The sequence below is a fragment of the Halichoerus grypus genome, chromosome 2 (assembly GCF_964656455.1).
Source record: "Halichoerus grypus chromosome 2, mHalGry1.hap1.1, whole genome shotgun sequence".
Classification (NCBI taxonomy): domain Eukaryota; kingdom Metazoa; phylum Chordata; class Mammalia; order Carnivora; family Phocidae; genus Halichoerus; species Halichoerus grypus.
Window position 1 is genome coordinate 147530187 of NC_135713.1, and position 16685 is coordinate 147546871.

At 38.0% G+C, this 16685-nt stretch overlaps 1 protein-coding gene and 1 pseudogene across 2 annotated transcripts in view; both read right to left on the reverse strand.

The window, feature by feature from the left end:
- Window positions 1–255: 255 nt before the first annotated feature.
- LOC118550005 (olfactory receptor 2T33-like) lies at window positions 256–1202 on the reverse strand (annotated as a pseudogene).
- Window positions 1203–13899: 12697 nt separating this feature from the next.
- Window positions 13900–16685, reverse strand: part of LOC118550004 (butyrophilin subfamily 1 member A1-like) — a 61840-nt gene continuing 59054 nt past the window's right edge. The window contains exons 4-6 of one of the 2 annotated variants that reach the window (XM_036114612.2): window positions 15352–15378; window positions 15181–15207; window positions 13900–14493 (exon numbers count right to left, since the gene is read on the reverse strand). In XM_036114612.2, the coding sequence (XP_035970505.1) occupies window positions 13922–14493; window positions 15181–15207; window positions 15352–15378 (626 nt within the window). In that variant the 3' untranslated portion in view covers window positions 13900–13921. The remainder of the gene's footprint in view (window positions 14494–15180; window positions 15208–15351; window positions 15379–16685) is intronic. The other variant, XM_078066428.1, reaches the window with a different exon arrangement.

Sequence of the window (16685 nt, forward strand, 5' to 3'; positions counted from 1 at the left end):
ATCCCATGAGCAGGGCCAACGAACATTAAAAGTTGAAAATCTCCTTTATTTTATCAATGTCTATCATATCTTTCTACTTACAGGGCCTCAGTCATTTACTCTTATTGCTGAGGTCCAAAGTTTAGAACAAAAATACTATGACAATGGTTGAAAGCAGCACAAATGTAAATTTTAATTAATTTACTAAATATAAAATAAATATTTTTTAGAACAATGCAAACTAGTCAAGTGAGAGCAAAATATATTCCTACAACACAAATTTCATAATGGATCCCGTTTGGCTGCTGCCAGTTTATCAAATTACTCTCACTATAGACGTCCCAGAAAATGTTTCTCTAGCCATTTTCTCAAAGCCCCCTTGACGTCTTTATTCCTCACACTGTAGATAAGGGGGTTCAACACAGGTGTGAAGATGGTGTAAAAAGCAGACCACCTTGTCATGGGCCACTGAACGGTAGGATTTGGGTCGCATGTAGATGAATATGAGAGTGCCATAGAAGAGCCCCACCACAGCCAGGCGAGAGGAGCAGGTGGCAAAGGCTTTCTTCTGAGCTGCAGTGGACCGCATGCGGAGCACAGGAGCCAAGATGAGACTGTAGGAAGCCAAAATGAGAGACAGAGGGATCAAGAGCATCAGGACGCAACACACATACGTGAAAAACTTAAAAAATGGAGTGTCGGCACAGGCAAGGAAAAGAAGTGGTTGATTTCTCGAGAATGGCAGTAAGGGAAGCTCAGAGTGGCACCAGACTGCATCAGCCCAACCACCCCTCCCAGAAGCCAGGCACCTGTGGTCATGTGCAAGCAGAGCTTCTGACTCATGAGGATGGGGTAGCGCAGGGGGTGACGTATGGCCACACAGCGGTCATAGGCCATGGCCACTAAGAGGAAACACTCACCCTCTCCCAGCATGGGAAACAGTAAAATCCGGGCTCCACAGCCAGCAGGGGGGATGGACCTGGTGCCCATCAGGTAGTTGGTTGCCTTTCTGGGGACTGTGGTGGAGACCAGCATCATGTCCATGAGGGAGAGCTGGCTAAGCAGGAAGCACATGGGTGTGCGCAGCTGGGGTCCTCATGGATGAGCACAATCATGAGGGCATTGCCCATCAGGGAGACGAGGAAGACCATGAGCACCACTGAAGAGAGGAGCAGGTGGGTCTGAGTATGGTTAAAGAGCCCTAAGAGAATGAAGTATACTGTGTGGTGTCATTTGCATCTTCCATGGCTCAATTCATGCCTGGAAGGCAAGGAATTATAAGGAGTGAGAGTTGTTTGAAAGGAAGGTTAGGCATTTATTTAAGAAGATGTGGTCAAATGACAGAAAAAAATGAGACTTGGAGGAATAATTACATCTTTAATCTTTCACTTTGTGACAGGATATTTGCCTTAGCATCCTATCATACATCTCTGTTGTTATTATACAATATTTTTTAATCCAAATAAATTGCATAACAAGTATATCTTGCAGGACACATCACACTTCTGTTATTTCTGTACGTCTTGTTAGGATGCCACACATAATTTACTCATGGTGTTAGGAAATATTATGTCTTCCCAGTTTTCTAAAGTTTGTGTACTTCTGTGTTGAAAGAGCCTCATAGTCATGCCTTTTAGTTAATATTAAAGTGATATATCTCTTAATTATGGCTATGGCTTTTTCATGTTTCTCATATGTTTAAGTTAATGTCTCAAGATTTTCTTTGATGTTGTGAGAAATTGTTTTAACTTAAAAAGTACAGAAAAATAAATATAAAACTACTATAACTCAGTTTTCAGGTGAGGGACACAAAATGGCTATATTTCTCTATTTTACATGTGTGTTTAGTACATGGTTTCAATATGCCAGGCTTCCAGCTACCACAGATACGGCAACAAAGCACCTACCACCATATTGGCCATATTATCATTGTGTTTACGCATGATTAGAGGGAACTTACCTTAGTTTAGAGACCTTGCAACAGTTAATTTTTATACCTAGTATGTACTCGCAAAATGCTGAATTTGATTAAATGTGTGCATGACAAAAAGTCAATTTCATAAATGTTTATAACCCTAAGGAACATAAAAAATGGTTTTACTTATTTGAATTTTGTTACCAGTAATCACACATCCTCAAAGGTAGGAGGTAGATTAATTTATTAACTGATTAAGTTATTAATTATAAAATTAATCACTTTTTAATTAACTGGTAATTTGACTAATTATCTAACTGGTTTATTAAGACCTGCTTAAATCAAGTTATGTCCAACTTACTCTGAAGTACAGCATTACCTGCATATAAAACATGGAGCATCTCCTTTATTTTCAGGCATTATTTATATTTTCCCTAAAGCCTCAAACTTTCATTTTTCTTATCTGTAAGTATCTATGGTAGTAGAATTAGATGTATATGCAAATGATTTCTTTTTTATATTTATGTAACATTTGTATTTCCCTTACAAATTCACTCTATCAAAAACAAAAATAGATTAATGATTACCAAGATTTTAGGATTGGAATTTATTCATAATCTATAAGATAGCAAATCCTTATTTACTTTTTATGTAAATTAATTGGTAAGCAGTGAAAAATTTTAAATGTGCAAAACCTTTCATAAATATTACATTAAGTATCTAGCATATATGAGCAATACCCAGAGAATCATTAAATGATACAGATGTTCTGTGCATCAAAATAGCTATAAATAAGACACAATAATGAGCATATCACAATCATGGTTTAATTCAATGATATATACATATATATATATGTCATATATATATAGTTTTTTATTCTATTTATTTATTTATTTTTATTATTATTATTTTTTAAAGATTTTATTTATTTATTTGACAGAGAGGGAGTTAGTGAGAGCAGGAACACAATCAGGGGGAGTAGGAGAGGGATAAGCAGGCTTCTCGCAGAGCAAATAAATAAATAAGTAAAATCTTTTTCAAAAACTATATATAGTGGCACCTGGGTGGCTCAGTAATTAGGCTCAGGTCATGATCCCGGGGTCCTGGGATTGAGCCCCGCATCAGGCTCCCTGCTCAGTGGGGAGCCTGCTTCTCCCTCTCCCACTCCCCCTGCTTGTGTTCCCTCTCTCGCTGTCTCTCTCTGTCAAATAAATAAAATATTTAAAAAAATAAATGAAATAAAATGAAATAAAATACTAAAATTTCTGTTACATCAATTTTGAATTGAAGTTTATATTTTATATTGCATGTATTTGAAATACTTATACGTTATTATCCACTTAAAATCAATGGGCTGCTCTATTTTAAACTTTTTGAGGAACCTCCATACTGTTTTCCAGAGTGGTTGCAACAGCTTGCATTCCCACCAACAGTGTGGGAGGGTTCCCCTTTCTCCACATCCTCACCGGCATCTGTCATTTCCTGACTTGTTAATTTTAGCCATTCTGACTGGTGTGAGGTGGGATCTCATTGAGGTTTTGATTTGGATTTCCCTGATGCCGAGTGATGTTGAGCACTTTTTCATGTGTCTGCTGGCCATTTGGATGTCTTCTTTGGAAAAATGTCTGTTCATGTCTTCTGCCCATTTCTTGATTGGATCATTTGTTCTTTGGCTGTTGAGTTTGATAACTTCTTTTTTTGTTGTTGTTGTTTTTTTGTTTGTTTGTTTGTTTATGGTGATCATTTTATTGTTTTCTTTTTTAAAAAAAATTTTATTGTTATGTTAATCCCCATACATTACATCATTAGTTTTAGATATAGTGTTCCATGATTCATTGTTTGTACATAACACCCAGTGCTCCATGCAGAATGTGCCCTCTTCAATACCCATCACCAGGCCAACCCATCCTCCCACTCCCCTCCCCTCTAGAACCCTCAGTTTGTTTCTCAGAGTCCATAGTCTCTCATGGTTCGTCTACCCCCTCCGATTTCCCCCCCCTTCATTCTTCCCCTCCTGCTACCTTCTTTTTTTTTTTTCTTAACATATATTGCATTATTTGTTTCAGAGGTACAAATCTGAGATTCAACAGTCTTGCACAATTCACAACGCTTACCAGAGCACAAAACCTCCCCAGTGTCTATCACCCAGCCACCCCATCCCTCCCAACCCCCACCACTCCAGCAACCCTCAGTTTGTTTCCTGAATTTAGAATTCCTCATATCAGTGAGGTCATATGATACATGCCTTTCTCTGATTGATTTATTTCGCTCAGCATAATACCCTCCAGTTCCATCCACGTCATTGCAAATGGCAAGATCTCATTCGTTTTGATGGCTACATAATATTCCATTGTATATATATACCACCTCTTCTTTATCCATTCATCTGTCGATGGACATCTTGGCTCTTTCCACAGTTTGGCTATTGTGGACATTGCTGCTATAAACATCGGGGTGCACGTAGCCTTTCGGGTCCCTACTTTTGTATTTTGGGGTAAATACCCAGTAGTGCAATTGCTGGATCATACGGTAGCTCTATTTTCAACTTTGTGAGGAACCTCCATACTGTTTTCCAGAGTGGCTGCACCAGCTTGCATTCCCACCAACAGTGTAGGAGGGTTCCCCTTTCTCCGCATCCCCGCCAACATCTGTCATTTCCTGACTTGTTAATTTTAGCCATTCTGACTAGTGTGAGGTGGTATCTCATTGAGGTTTTGATTTGAATTTCCCTGATGCTGAGCAATATTGAGCACTTTTTCATGTGTCTGCTGGCCATTTGGATGTCTTCTTTGGAAAAATGTCTGTTCATGTCTTCTGCCCATTTCTTGATCGGATTATTTGTTCTTTCAGTGTTGAGTTTGATAAGTTCTTTATAGATTTTGGATATTAGCCCTTTATCTGATATATCATTTGCAAATATCTTCTCCCATTCTGTCGGTTGTCTTTTGGTTTTGTTGACTGTTTCCTTTGCTGTGCAAAAGCTTTTTATCTTGATGAAGTCCCAATAGTTCATTTTTGCCCTTGCTTCCCTTGCCTTTGGCGATATTTCTAGGAAGAAGTTGCTGCGGCTGAGGTCAAAGAGGTTGCTGCCTGTGTTCTCCTTTACTTTTTGATGGACTCCTGTCTCACATTGAGGTCTTTCAACCATTTGGAGTCTATTTTTGTGTGTGGTGTAAGGGAATGGCCCAGTTTCATTCTTCTGCATGTGGCTATCAAATTTTCCCAATGCCATTTGTTGAAGAGACTGTCTTTTTTCCATTGGACATTCTTTCCTGCTTTGTCAAAGATTAGTTGACCATAGAGGTGAGGGTCCATTTCTGGGCTCTCTATTCTGTTCCATTGATCTATGTGTCCGTTTTTGTGCCAGTACCATACTGTCTTGATGATGACAGCTTTGTAATAGAGCTGGAAGTCCGGAATTGTGATGCCGCCAGCTTTGCTTTTCTTTTTCAACATTCCTCTGGCTATTTGGGGTCTTTTCTGGTTCCATACAAATTTTAGGATTATTTGTTCCATTTCTTTGAAGAAAGTGGATGGTATTTTGATGGGGACTGCATTGAATGTCTAGATTGCTCTAGGTAGCATTGACATCTTCACAATATTTGTTCTTCCAATCCATGAGCATGGAACGTTTTTCCATTTCTTTGTGTCTTCCTCAATTTCCTTCATGAGTATTTTATAGTTTTCTGAGTACAGATCCTTTGCCTCTTTGGTTAGAGTTATTCCTAGTTATCTTACGTTTTTGGGTGCAATTGTAAATGGGATCGACTCCTTAATTTCTCTTTCTTCTGTCTTGTTGTTGGTGTATAGGAATGCCACTGACTTCTGGGCATTGATTTTATATCCTGCCACTTTACTGAATTCCTGTATCAGTTCTAGCAGTTTGGGGGTGGAGCCTTTTGGGTGTTCCACATAAAGTATCATATCATCTGCAAAGAGTGAGAGTTTGACTTCTTCTCTGCCGATTTGGATGCCTTTGATTTCTTTTTGTTGTCTGATTGCTGTGGCTAGGACTTCCAATACTATGTTGAATAGCAGTGGTGATAGTGGACATCCCTGCCGTGTTCCTGACCTTAGGGGGAAAGCTCTCAGTTTTTCCCCATTGAGAATGATATTTGCTGTAGGTTTTTCATAGGTGGCTTTTATGATATTGAGCTATGTATCCTCTATCCCTATACTCTGGAGAGTTTTGATCAAGAAAGGATGCTGTACTTTGTCAAATGCTTTTTCTGCATCTATTGAGAGGATCATATGATTCTTGTTCTTTCTTTTGTTAATGTATTGTATCACGTTGATTGATTTGTGGATGTTGAACCAACCTTGCAGCCCAGGGATAAATCCCACTTGGTCGTGGTGAATAATCCTTTGAATGTACTGTTGGATCCTATTGGCTAGTATATTGGTGAGAATTTTTTCATCCATGTTCATCAAGGATATTGGTCTGTATTTCTACTTTTAAATGGGGTCTTTGGTTTTGGGATCAAGGTAATGGTGGCCTCATAAAATGAGTTTGGCAGTTTTCCTTCCATTTTTATTTTTTGGAACAGTTTCAGAAGAATAGGCATTAATTCTTCTTTACGTGTTTGGTAGAATTCCCTTGGGAAGCCATCTGGCCCTGGACTTTTGTTTTTTGGGAGATTTTTGATGACTGCTTCAATTTCCTTAGTGGTTATAGGACTGTTCAGGTTTTCTATTTCTTCCTGGTTCAGTTTTGGTAGTTGATACATCTCTAGGAATGCATCCATTTCTTCCAGGTTATCTAATTTGCTGGCATAGAATTGCTCATAATACGTTCTTATAATTGTTTGTATTTCTTTGGTGTTGGTTGTGATCTCTCCTCTTTCATTCATGATTTTGTTGATTTGGGTCATTTCTCTTTTCTTTTTGATAAGTCTGGCCAGGGATTTATCAATCTTGTTAATTCTTTCAAAGAATCAGCTCCTAGTTTCGTTGATCTGTTCTACAGTTCTTTTAGTTTCTATTTCATTGATTTCTGCTCTGATCTTTATTATTTCTCTTCTCCTGCTGGGTTTAGGCTTTATTTGCTGTTCTCTCTCCAGCTCCTTTAGGGTTAGGTTGTGTACTTGAGACCTTTCTTGTTTCTTGAGAAAGGCTTGTATTGCTATATACTTTCCTCTTAGGACTGCCTTTGCTGCATCCCAAAGATTTTGAATAGTTGTGTTTTCATTTTCATTGGTTTCCATGAATTTTTTTAAATTCTTCTTTAATTTCCTGGTTGACCCATTCATTCTTTATTAGGATGCTCTTTAGCCTCCATGTATTTGAGTTCCTTCTGACTTTCCTCTTGTGATTGAGTTCTAGTTTCAAAGCATTGTGGTCTGAACACAGGGAGGGAATGATCCCAATCTTTTGGTACCGGTTGAGACCTGATTTTTGACCTAGGATGTGATCGATTCTGGAGAATGTTCCAGGGGCACTAGAGAAGAATGTGTATTCCGTTGCTTTGGGATGGAATGTTCTGAATACATCTGTGAAGTCCATTTGGTCCAATGTGTCATTTAAAGTCTTTATTTCCTTGTTGATCTTTTGTTTAGATGATCTGTCCATTTCAGTGAGGGGGCTGTTAAAGTCCCCCACTGTTATTGTATTGTTGTCGATGTGTTTCTTTGCTTTTGTTCTTAATTGCCTTATATAATTGGCTGCTCCCATGTTAGGGGCATAGATATTTACAATTGTTAGATCTTCTTGTTGGATAGACCCTTTAAGGAGGATATAGTGTCCTTCCTCATCTCTTATTACAGCCTTTGGTTTAAAATCTAATTTGTCTGATATAAGGATTGCCACCCCAGCTTTCTTTTGGTGTCCATTAGCATGGTAAATGGTTTTCCACTCCCTCACTTTAAATCTGGGGGTGTCTTTGGGTCTAAAATGAGTGTCTTGCAGACAGCATATTGATGGGTCTTGTTTTTTAATCCAATCTGATAGCCTGTGTCTTTTGATTGGGGCATTTAGCCCATTTACATTCACGGTAACTATTGAAAGATAGGAATTTAGTGCTATTGTATTTCCTGTAAGGTGACTGTTAGTGTATATTATCTGTGTTCCTTTCTGGTCAATGTTGCTTTTAGGCTCTCTCTTTGCTTAGAGGACCCCTTTCAATATTTGTTGTAGGGCTGGTTTCGTGTTTGCAAATTCCTTTAGTTTTTGTTTGTCCTGGAAGCTTTTTATCTCTCCTATTTTCAGTGACAGCCTAACTGGATATAGTATTCTTGGCCACATATTTTTCTCATTTAGTGCTCTGAATATATCCTGCCAGTCCTTTCTGGCCTGCCAGGTCTCTGTGGATAGGTCTGTTGCCAGTCTAATGTTTCTACCATTGTAGGTTACAGATCTCTTGTCCTGAGCTGCTTTCAGGATTTTCTCTTTGTCTCTGAGACTCTTAAGTTTTACTATTAGATGTCATGGTGTTGACATATTTTTTTGATTTTGAGAGGGGTTCTCTGGATTTTGATGCCTGTTTCCTTCCCCAAATTAGGGAAGATCTCTGCTATAATTTGCTCCAATATACCTTCTGCCTCTCTCTGTCTTTCTTCTTCTTCTGGGATCCCAATTATTCTAATGTTTTTTCGTCTTATGGTATCGCTTATCTCTCGATTTCTGCCCTTGTGATCCAGTAGTTGTTTATCTCTCTTTTTCTCAGCTTCTTTATTTTCCATCATTTGATCTTCTATATCACTAATTCCTTTTTCTGCCTCATTTATCCTAGCAGTTAGAGCCTCCATTTTCATTGCACCTCATTAATAGCCTTTTTGATTTTGACTTGGTTAGATTTTAGTTCTTTTATTTCTAATAACTTCCATGTTCTTTTCAAGCCCAGCTAGTATCTTTAAAATCATCATTCTGAACTCTAGTTCTGACATTGTACTAATGTCCATATTTAGGTCCTTGGCAGTCAGTACTGCCTCTTGTTCATTCTGTTGAGGTGATTTTTTCCTTCTTGTCATGTTGTCCAGAGGAGAATAGATGAATGAGAGAACAAAATGCTAACAGGGTAACAATGTCCCCAGTTAATATCCTCTAAACAAATCAGAAAGGACCTGAAACCTGGGGAAAAGAAAGGGAATGAAAGAAAAAAGAAAAGAAAAAGATAAAAACAAACAAAAACAGAACAAAACAATAAAAAACAGAATATGATCAAATATGATCAGGCTGGTGCATAGATCAGTGCCACACACAGATTTTGGGTGTATTTTCATCTGTTAGAAGAAAGTGCCTCCCAAAATTTTAAGGAAAGAAAAACTTACATATGTACAAATAAGGGTTAATATGATGAAGGGATGGAATATGAATGTAAAGATGAAAATTAGAAAAGATTTTATAAAAGGAATTCATAAGAAGTTGTTTGAAAAAAGAAAGAAGAGGATTTAAAAAAAAAAAAAGAAAAAAAAGGAGAGAATGTGATCAGGGAGGAGAATAAAACAAAGCCATACACTAGAGATTTAGGGTACATTTTTATCTGTTAGAAGAAACTGTATCTCAAAATTTTACAGAGAAAACAACTTATACATATATATATGCCAAAAATAAGGGTAACTACTATGAAGGTATAAAATATGACTCTAAAAAATGAAAAATAAAAATGCTTTAAGAAAGGGATTGATAAGATGTTGGTTGAAAAAGGGAAAGGGGCACCTGGGTGGCTCAGTCATTAAGTGTCTGCCTTCAGCTCAGGTCATGATCCCAGGATCCTGGGATTGAGCCCCGCATCAGGCTCCCTGTTCAGCGGGAAGCATGCTTCTCCCTCTTCCACTCCCCCTGCTTGTGTTCCTGCTTTTGTTATCTCTCTCTCTGTCAAATAAATAAATAATTAAAAAAAAAAAAAAGGAAAAAAAAAAGAAAAAGGGAAAAAGAAAAATTCAAAAAAAAAATTAAAAAAAATTAACTTTGAAAGACTAAAGAATCATGGTAAAGAAGCCATGAATTCTATGTGCAGTATTACCCTAGCGCTGGAGTTTTGCCGTTCTCATTGACAGTAAACTTGGTCTTGGCTGGCTGTCCTTGCTGATCTTCTGGGGGAGGGGCTTTTTGCCGTGGTTCCCCAATGTCTTCACCGAGGCAGAATTGCCCTGCTTTTGCCCGGTCCGGGCTAAGTAATCTGCTCGGGTTTGCTCTCAGGAGCTTTTTTTCCTTGCAAGCTTTCCGTTCAGCTTTGGAGGAGGAGAGTGAAAATGGCGGCCTCCCAATCTCCGCCCTGGAGGACCCAAGAACTTGGGGCCCCTCTCCTCAGTGAGGCCCCAGAGAAAAGTAGTCAATCACTCCCATCTCCCTGGTCTCCGGCCGCAAGTTTTAACAAGGTGTGTTTTGGTCGGCTTGTTAAAGGAAGCCAGAAAAAAAAAAAAGGAAGAAAAGAAGAAAGAAAGAAAGAAAGAAGAAAGAAAGAAAGAAAGAAAGAAAGAAAGAAAGAAAGAAAGAAAGAAAGAAAGAAAGAAAGAAAGAAAGAAAGAACCTAGATCCTATTTCCCCTAGAGCTGAAGCTTTCCAGCACTCTCTGTGATGTGTGGGAGTGGTTTCTGCTAATCTTTTGGAGGGAGGGCCTGCCACACTGATTCTCAGGTGCACTTGCCCTAGTGGAGATGCCCCTGCAGGACATTGGAAGGTGAGGCTTGGTGCAAGCAGTTCTAGTCTCCACTGGAGGGGAGGGGGATCAATGCTGTGGTTGTCACTGAAGTTGATCAGTGCTGATGGGCAGGGTGAGAGAAGAAATGGGGTGCCCTGCTCTCTCAACCGTGGGGAGTTCACTCCCAACATTCTTCAGGAAGCCATCACAGAAGAGGAAAAAATCACCCCTCTTGTGTCTCCAACTTCTGTCAGTTCCCTGCCTTTACTCTATGTCTGAGCTATCTGCCCATGATGTGGCACAGCACTACCATGTTTTATCTCAGACACACAGCTGAGTTTCAAAACTCTAAATTTAAGGACCCACCCACATGGCATGGACCTGCTCTGCTCCTCTGTGTGAGGGTCTCATCATGCTTTTGCCATTTGCCAGTTTGTCCCAGAAAAGTTGTTGCATGACCACACAGCACTTTGGAATTTATGGTAAAGCACAGCAAAAAGCCAAGACCAAGTTTTGCTGTCCTCAGTCCATGTCCTTGTCCTTATGCTAATGAATAGGGCAGCACGTTGGCACCACCAGTTCTTTTGTCCTGGGACAGGCCATGCCACCATTCCCTTATACACTCCAACCAGGGAAACTCCTTCTCCCCATGCAATGCAGTAGATCCTCGCACCATACTGCCCAATCTCAGGTCTCTGCCCTTCTTCCCCAAAGGAGCACTGCTAGGCCAACCAGGTATGACCCCCAGCAATGGCGAGGAATTTTAACACTTCAGACTTTGAACTCCACTGCTCACAATAACTTCTGGTAGTCAGACCCTCTCCTTTTCCCAGTCCATTGTTTTGGGGAAGATTTTCTCTTGTGCATTCCTCTGCCTGCTGCTTCTCTCTCTCTCTCTCTCTCTCTCTCTCTCTCTGTCATTTCGCTCTCCATAATCAGGAATCCCTCCTCTCTGCAGCACCTGCAGTTTTTTTCTCCCCCAAATCAACTCTCCACCACTCCTACCTTCCATGAAGTGGTCATTTCTCTACTTTTAGATGGTAGTTTTGTCCTGTCAGTCCTTAGATTGGTTTCTTGGTGTTCAGAATGATTTGATATTTATCTAGCTGTGTTCCAGGGACAAGGCAAGATTAGGGTCCCCCTACTCCTCTGACATCTTAACTCCTCCCAGAATTTCAGGAATTTCAGCACAATGAGATTGTATTGTGTCTGTGTAACTGGAATAGTTAATTTTGGCAAATTATTTTTGTCATGAAATTCCCATTTGGCTGAATTTTTCCACATATTCTAAAACTTGCTCTACAGGACAGTTTAATATTAGTGGAAAGATGCCTCAATATGCTAGATGGCTTTTCTCCTCAGCATTTATGTATGTCCTCTAGCTAAAAGCTACCAGGAAAACATTTATAATTGAATGAGTCAGTATATTACTCACTGCAGTAAGGGAAAACACACATTGTAGGGAACTGTGGAGTGTCTGTGTGAGGGGGTATTAGAGGTGACTAGAGTGATGAGGGGGTATTAGAGGTGACTAGAGTGAGAATATTTTTACTTAATTATTGTTGTAATGAGCTACAATAGAAGGCATTTGAAGCTCACTTTTCCTTCATTAGTTCTTCAAAGGCCCCCAAATAGCTGAGGACCTTTTTCTTGCTGTTAATTTGAGGAGAGTGAAATATGTCTGTATTTTGGCTTGTCGAGATTCCTTTCTCAGCCAACAAGCATCCTATAGTACATAATCTAATTTCCATTAACATGTGTTCTCTTTTGCAGAAGAGTCCCTTCCCATGGACCATATTCTAGCCTTCAAGAAACATGAGATTTTCACCCAGAAAAGCTGTAAGTGCACCAGTCTTGCAATGCAGCACTCTTCCATCACACTAGAGAGTAGTTACTAGCCCTTCTCTTACTCTTAACATCCCAAGCAGAAGGTGAACATAGGTCCACTGTGTTCTTTAGATTTCATGAGACAGATTAACTCACCTCTTAATTTTTGTTCCCATATGTTTTAAGTGAGGAGCAGGCAACCATACCATGTCCCAATTTTCTGGTACAGTATCTCAGATTGCACCTACAGATCTTTCCTAAAACCTCCATGTTCTCTCTTGACTCTATTACATATTCCATGCCCATGAGCAGGTAGATTCATGTAACCAGATTTAGGCCACCTCCTCTAAAATAACCTGTGATGATGGGTTTGGTATTCATTTGGGATAGTTCACTTATTATTATTATTATTATTATTATTATTATTATTATTTTGCTCAAGGATTTCATTTTAACATTTCTTTACTTATATTTTAAATATTTTATTGTAATACATCCAAATGATGTTAGTGACACAAAGAAAATCCATTTCAGCTCAGCCTGTCATGTTGCTTCAGCTACTTACCTTTGCAACCTACTTTAAAACCATTCTGTCCCAACCTGATCTGAACCCTGTAAGTATTCTACTTTCTCACCCAGGCCCACTCTTTCTGCATTTCACATATTGTCTTAAATTCAATTATTTCTAGCTATGCATTTGGTAAATTCCATCTTTATGCATCACTTTCTCAGTGAGAGTTTTCCTGATAACTAGATTTAAATGAACCCACTCATTATCATTCTATATCTTGATACCTTGATCATTTCCCACACAACATTTTGAAGCTAGGAATTGTCAGTTTTTACCTGTTTATCACCAGTGCCAGATACACAGTTACAGTTACAAATAGACAATCTACAGCGTTGGAGATAATGGATATCTAAAACGCATATATACAGTGCCAAATAATCATTTGTTGAATAGATGAATAAATTGTAGTGTTCTTTTAAATTAAGTTGGAGATTATGGTCATTATAACTTCAAAACAGCATTGAGGTGAAAAGGTAAGGAAATGAATGCCTGGAAGAGATAATCACCTAAAGATACATATATATATATATTTTTAGAGTGAACAGTAAGTAATTCCAGGTATAGAATTCTCTTGTCAAAGTAATCAGGCTCCTCTAGGTTTAAGCAATATCAGTTGGGACCCAATCAATTTCCTGATGATGCAGAGTAGAACCCACACCCTCTTCCATGAATGAATGAAGGAGAAATCACACCTATCAGGGATCAACTGAGAATTAGCTTTCCTTTACCACTTGTAAAAGTAGATATTTCCTTTGGGTATTGTATTTATGTTCTGTGGCCTGAAATTGTCAACTAAATTTTATAGCATGTAATTCAAATTAAGTAATTCTTGTTCATTAGCATATAGACATATTGAGGACTAAAATGATAAAAAGGTATAATTTATGGCATCAAAATGATTTTTAGATTTATTTGAAGGAAGAAGATCAGCATTCTGATCATTTGAAAATAGAAGATTTATATATATATATATATAAATTATAAAATTTATAAATTATATATGTATAAATCTGGAGTCTCAGCAGATTTAAAATAGGGCAATTTTTCCTCAGTAACAAAGACATTTTCTTCCTGGCTTTTCTAAACAACTTAAGTGCTCGATGGTCAGAGTGTGTCCATGTTGATCACTGGAGAGGGGGCCAGGATAAAAGTATGGTCTCAAGGCCTCTGTGAAGCACTGTTTGTAGGTATAGATGTGAGACTTGTTGGTCACATTATAAAAGGAGACACTTCCAGCCTCATAGTCCAAGAAGATACCAATAATCTCAAGAGGTTCCTCAATGTGGAGTATTACCCGTGGATTTGCAAGAGCTTGGTAGTTATTACTTCTACTCAAGCACAGTGTCCAGAACCCAGTCTCTGAGGACACCATGATTTCTCCTTGTCTGCAGATAGAATTTTTACAAATGCCTAAAGTCCACTGCATTGTATTTTTCACATTCACTTCCCAGTAGTGTTTACCTTTGGAAAAAATTTGCTGACCTAATACACAGACTAGATCATCAAACTGCTGCTTATTTTTGGGTAGTTCCTGCAAGATATCACCTCTTTTCACACTTCTCTTGTCTTCACCAACTTGGGGATATGGATGAGCTGTGTCTGGATCCAAGGTAACATTTTCTATGAAAGAACATATTGTCAGTCTTGGCTATGATGAATAATAATCCATAATATTTAACATATTATACAAGTGACCCTCCTCTGTCTAGGATCTTTCTGTAGCTTTCTTTAAATGAAGCTGCTCCTTTCCCTCAAGTCATGCTTTTTATATCACCTCTATTTATCAACTCACCCACTTGAGAACTTGATAATGAGCATTTGTTCAGAATGGAAAAAAAAGAGTATCTAAACACCTAGATTTTTTCTAGTCAAAATATTTTTTTTGAATATGGTCAATGTTACACTGAACACTTATTATGTGCCTAGTGCTGTTTGAAGTATATTTATACATATTTAATTTTAATATCAGTCAAATGGAGAAATATTTTTATTTTGTAGTTGAGACAACAAAGATTTAGAGAAGTTTGTCCAACTATGATTACTAATATCCATTAATGTTTGGATTCAAGTACAGATCTATCTGATTCAAATTATGAATTAATGAAAAAACAATTGTATATATTTACTTTGAATCTGAATGTTTTTGACAATTTATATGATAAAATGGAAGATTTGGAGGAAGAAATAAAAGGTGTGTGTGTATATTCTGTGTGAGTTTGTGAGTGTGTTACAGTCTCCCTTCTTGGGTGACCCAGTGTGCTGGCTAAAAGTAAGAATCCATATCCAAGTACTTCAGTCTCTACTTACCTGCATATTTTCGAGCAAATTCCATCCCTAAAATTAAAAAAAAAAGAAAGAAAGAAAAGAAAATTATAATTTTGAAACCAAGATTTAACAGTGAGTAAAACAGGAAAGAGATGAGTGGTCAAAAGGCAGGTGCATGAGTCAGGGCTAGAGGCAGCCATTTTCATTACTCACCATCTTTTTCCAGGAGTTTTATCCATTCTGAAAGAATAGGATGCAATGAGAGTTTGCTTTGAAATATATTTACATTTCTATCCTCACAGAGAAATATTACTTACCAAGTTCTTCATGAAGCTTTCGTGAAAAGCCAAACAGTGACAAATCCTTGTGAGAAGTTGGCTAGGAGTTATTAACTAGACTCTTGTTCTAATATTTGCAGATATAAAACATTTGGGTTAAAAAAAAGACAATGGATGGATTTAAGTTACAGATTTGGAAAATAATGGTTTAAAGCCTTTTGGTCGGCTTTGCTTTAACATAATTCAAAGGATCATAATGCACATTTTTTGCCCAGAAATAGCCATTCCCAGGTGTTTGCCTTAAGCACATGGATTCCTGCAGACTGCCCTAAAGTATAAACTTAAGAAGCTGGCACTGCAAGCACCAGTGAGGTTTGGATATAATTTCTATTTCTATTTCTCTGCACCTGAAGAATTAAAACCTAAATGGAGGAGCTCCTGGTTTTGGCTCAGATGATGATCTCAGGACCCTGATCTCAGGGTCTTGAAATGAAGCCTTACATCTGGCTCCACACTCAGTGTGGAGTCTGCTTGCATCTCTCTCTCTCTCCCTCTGCCTCTACCCACTCTAAAATAAATTTTAAAATCTTTTAAAAAGTTAAAAAAAAATAACTAAATGCAGTTACTTTTGCTATAATGTTTGTTTTAAAAATGCAAATTTGTCCCAATATGATTAACATATTAAGAAAGATTTTAGTACATTGTGAATTTTGCATTTTTTATATGTGATTTTTTGGTATGGAAACCTGTACCCTGTTGAATCTAGAGGTGTAGAAATACATATAAACACACACACAAATACACATATATAGGCACACATCTCAGAAGGACAATGACATGCATCCATCCACAATAGCAATTTTCCACACTGCCTCTTCACAAGGACTATAAGCCACCACCCTCATGAATGGTGCACAGATCCATGCCCTTCTTTTCTTTGTTTTTTATCCATATTTCTTTGTTGCTCTTTCTCTCTCTTTTTTTTAATTTCTCTCATTATCGTCCATTAATTTTATCCCCCTCTTTTGTATAAGTTGTTGGGCATGGAGGTGGAGGTAGGGAAAATACATGTTGCCACATGTAAACATCAGGTCTCTTTAATGGTTAAGTGCCATATTATTGTAGTGTGTAGGTATTTCTTAACAATTTAGCAAAGTATGAAGTTCTGTGACCATTTGCTAGGTTTTTGATTTTCTTTTTGTTTTTAACATGTCACCAACAGTTTTTTACTACCTTGCCTGTAATGTATGTTATGGACTGAATTTCTTT